A 3,874-nucleotide genomic window follows, 5' to 3' on the forward strand; every position below is an offset into this window, starting at 1 on the left:
GAAAGAGAGAGAGAGAGAGAGAGAGACAGGGAAAGAGAGAGAGAGAGAGAGAGACAGGGAAAGAGAGAGAGAGAGAGAGAGAGACAGGGAAAGAGAGAGAGACAGGGAAAGACAGGGAAAGTGACAGAGAGAGAGAGAGACAGGGAAAGAGAGAGAGAGAGACAGGGAAAGGAGAGAGAGAGAGAGAGAGAGAGGGAAAGAGAGAGAGAGAGAGAGAGAGAGAGAGAGAGACGGGGAAAGAGAGAGAGAGAGACGGGAAAGAGAGAGAGAGAGAGAGAGACAGGGAAAGAGAGAGAGAGAGAGAGAGAGACAGGGAGAGAGAGAGAGAGAGAGAGACAGGGAAAGAGAGAGAGAGAGAGACAGGGAAAGAGAGAGAGAGAGAGAGACAGGGAAAGAGAGAGAGAGAGAGAGACAGGGAAAGAGAGAGAGAGAGAGAGAGAGGGGGAAAGAGAGAGAGAGAGAGAGAGACAGGGAAAGAGAGAGAGAGAGAGAGAGAGAGAGACAGGGAGAGAGAGAGAGAGAGAGAGAGAGGGGAAAGAGAGAGAGAGAGAGAGACAGGGAAAGAGAGAGAGACAGGGAAAGAGAGAGAGGGAAGAGAGAGAGAGAGAGAGAGAGAGAAAGAGAAAGAGAGAGCACACGAGAGAAAGAGTGAAACAGATAAAGAGAGCGAGACAGAGAGAGAGACAGAGAAAGAGAGGCAGAGGCAGAGAAGAGACGGAGAAGAGAGAGACAGAGAAAGAGACAGAGAGAGAGAGAGAGAGAGCACACAAGAGAAAGAGAGAGAGCACATGAGAGAAAGAGAGAGACAGACACAGTCAAATGGTCATTACCTGCCAACACACAATGCCAAGGTTTGCACATGAACAATGACAAGTTCCTGTGGAACCAACCCCCATCAAGGAATCAAGAGTTTCAGGAGAGGGATGCAGGGGATAAAATTGGTACAGAAAATAAATATACAGTACTTTATTAAAAAGAGTTAAATATTGAACTGTTAGCTTCAGGGAAAAAGTAAGTGTGGCATTTACTATCTAAAGTGAGCAGGAATGATTGGAACAAACATGTGGAATGGTGTTTCATTTTCAGAGCAAAATGTGTTCAAATTGGTCACATTTTTAAACCAAAATGAGCAATATTTGATACGGTCTAAAGAATGAATATTCCATATTAATTAAATCTAACAAAAAAGTGGTGAATCAGGTTACTTTTCAGTGAGCTTCTTCTAAAAGAAAACAACTCTCACATCACTAATCTATTCTAGGAACATGGGAACAGGAATAAGCCATTCAGCCTGTTCTGCCATTCAATTAGATCATGGCTGATCTGTAGCTCCACATCATTTACCCACTTTGAAATATATCCCTTGATATCCTTACCTAGTAAAAAAGTCAATTTCAGTCTTGAAATTTTTAATTGACTGAGCATCCATAGCCTTTTGGGGGAAGAAATGACAGATTTCCACTACCCTGTGTATGTAAAAGTGCTTCCTGATGTCGCTCCTGAATGCCCTAGCTCTAATTTTAAAGTTATGCCCCCTTTTTCTGGATTCCCCCACCAGAGGAAGTAGATTATCTACCCCAATGAATCCCTTTATCATTTCAAAGACCTCAATTGGATCACCTCTCAACCTTCTAAACTCAAGGAAATGCAAACCACGTTTATGCAAACTGGCCTCATAATTTAACCCTTTAAGCCGCAGTATTTTGCTGGTGAATCTGTGCTGTACCCCTTCTAAGGCCATTACATCCTTCCTGATGTGCAGTGCCCAAAAGTGAAGGCAGTACTCCAGATGAGGTCTGATCATGGCTCAAAATAACTGATGCATAAAACTTCCTTCCCTTTGTAATCCAGCCTCCTTGAGCAATCATAGCCGATGATGTCATGATAAACCACTTCTAAATACCACCATGAAAACAGACTTTTGTTAAACTGCACAAAACACATAAAATAAAAAACTATTGACACCGCAGCCGCCCGGCATCTGCAATGCCGTCACAATGACTATAAATCATTCCTGGCCTAAACAAATTCATGCAGTAGTTAGCATAATTAATCTGTCCACAGCTTTATAAAATCTCCTTCCCATCTGCTGACCCCTCATTACACAATCCCATGAGTTATCTAACAGTATTACTCTATCTTGACAACAATCTCTCAGCCTTCTATTTATGTCCATCTACTGACACTTAATAACATTGCCTATATTTTAATGAGGCCATAAATTATACAAATTATATAAAAGTAAAATAGAGGCAGAGAGTAATAAAGCTGTAATTTAATCAGGGTGTGTGCGGAGTCAAGGCATTTGAATGGAGGCAAGATACAGATCAGTCGTGATCTCCTTGAACGGCAGAACAAGATCGAGGGGCTGAATGGCCTACTCCTGCTCCAATGTAAACCATAAGAGCAAAGTTCAACCAGTTTAAGGAAGTCATGGGGACACTAAAGCTGAATTATAGATTTGTAACCATAATTCTAAACATTTCAATGTTGCGTCTTGGCCAGAACAAACATTAATTATAACCATACTTAATGGAGCAACCTGCCCCACTGATGCAGGGGCATGGACAGAAGTGCCCTGTCTGCCCTCTCAGGTGGTAAAAGATCCCATGGCAGTATTTCGAAGAGCAGGGGCATTCTCCCCGGTGTCCTGGCCAACATTTATCCCTCAACTAAAACAGATTATCCAGTCGTTTATCTCATTGCTACAAAAGCAAAATACTGCGGATGCTGGGCATCTGAAATAAAAACAGAAAATGCTGGAAACACTCAGCAGATCAGGCAGCACCTGTGGAGAGGGAAACAGAGTTAACGTTTCAGGTCAATGACCCTACATCTGAACATCTCATTGCTGTTTGTGGGATCTTACTGTGCGCAAACTGCTCGCCCTGTTTGCCTACATTACAGCAGCTGACTGCACTTCAAAAGTACTTTATTGGCTGTGTGAAGAGATCTGGGACGTCCTGAGGTGATGACAGGCGCTGTTTTAAATAGGTGGGTTTGGGGTTTTTAAAAAAAAAAACGTGTCAGCTCCCGAGCCCGGTTGTCTTTAAGACCAGCCCGGCTCTCTGGTTGGGTTTCCGGGGTGGGAGCACTTACCGAGACAGGCTCCGCTGACCAAGGTGGTGGCTGTCAGCGCGCCGGCTGATGCCCCATAGATGTTCTTAGCGTTGTGCACCAGGGAGGGAGCGAGCTCGCACAGGCAGCTGGCCACCCCGATGTGGTAAATCCCCAAAAACCCGCAGCCGGCGAACGAAATGCTCCAGGAGGACGAGTCGTCGTCAGGTGGCGGCAGCATCTCCTCCGCTGCAACAACTCGCAACAATGTGTGTCCCCGGCTCCTGCCGCTGGCCGCACTCACTCACATCTTCCGCCCCGCCGCCGCACTCCTCTACCTGGGCTCCTCCTGTAGCGGCGAGAAGTTGCTGCTTTCCCGTCTGATTCCTGGGTCCGGGTTTGGATCGGATCAATTCAGTTCTACTGCTCTCTCTCTCTCTCTCTCTCCCCTTCGCCAGCCACCCGTCCTGTTTTCTTTTCTCCTCGCCCCCCCCCCTGACGTTCTCGGCCGCCTGATCCAATCGGCTCCGCCATCCACCGAGATTGACAGCCGCCGCCCCCCTCGCCTCCGCCAATCGCCGAGCTGCCCTGGCCGCACCTCCCGCCCACACGGAGCCGCTGTCAATCAAGGGCTGAACAGGCGACGTTGTCTTGCGTGTGATGTGGTTTAAGAGGTCAAACTTTGGACCACTTCAATGTGCTGTTCACCGTCTGACCTATTCGATCTGATTTTTGTTTTCATTTTATATGGGTTAAACTGAAAAACAAAAAACGGGGCAATCACACTGCTGGGAGTGTATTATAGACCCACAAACAG

General features: G+C 46.3%; 1 protein-coding gene across 1 annotated transcript in view; it reads right to left on the reverse strand.

Moving 5' to 3' along the window:
• Window positions 1–3,516, reverse strand: part of pnpla2 (patatin-like phospholipase domain containing 2) — a 90,528-nt gene extending 87,012 nt beyond the window's left edge. Inside the window, exon 1 of the mRNA XM_086007641.1 lies at window positions 3,100–3,516. Coding sequence (XP_085863767.1) covers window positions 3,100–3,298 — 199 coding nt within the window. The 5' untranslated portion in view covers window positions 3,299–3,516. The remainder of the gene's footprint in view (window positions 1–3,099) is intronic.
• Window positions 3,517–3,874: the final 358 nt, after the last annotated feature.

This window comes from Somniosus microcephalus, chromosome 15 (assembly GCF_052327205.1).
Source record: "Somniosus microcephalus isolate GS21.2 chromosome 15, FLI_Smic_1.0, whole genome shotgun sequence".
NCBI lineage: Eukaryota > Metazoa > Chordata > Chondrichthyes > Squaliformes > Somniosidae > Somniosus > Somniosus microcephalus.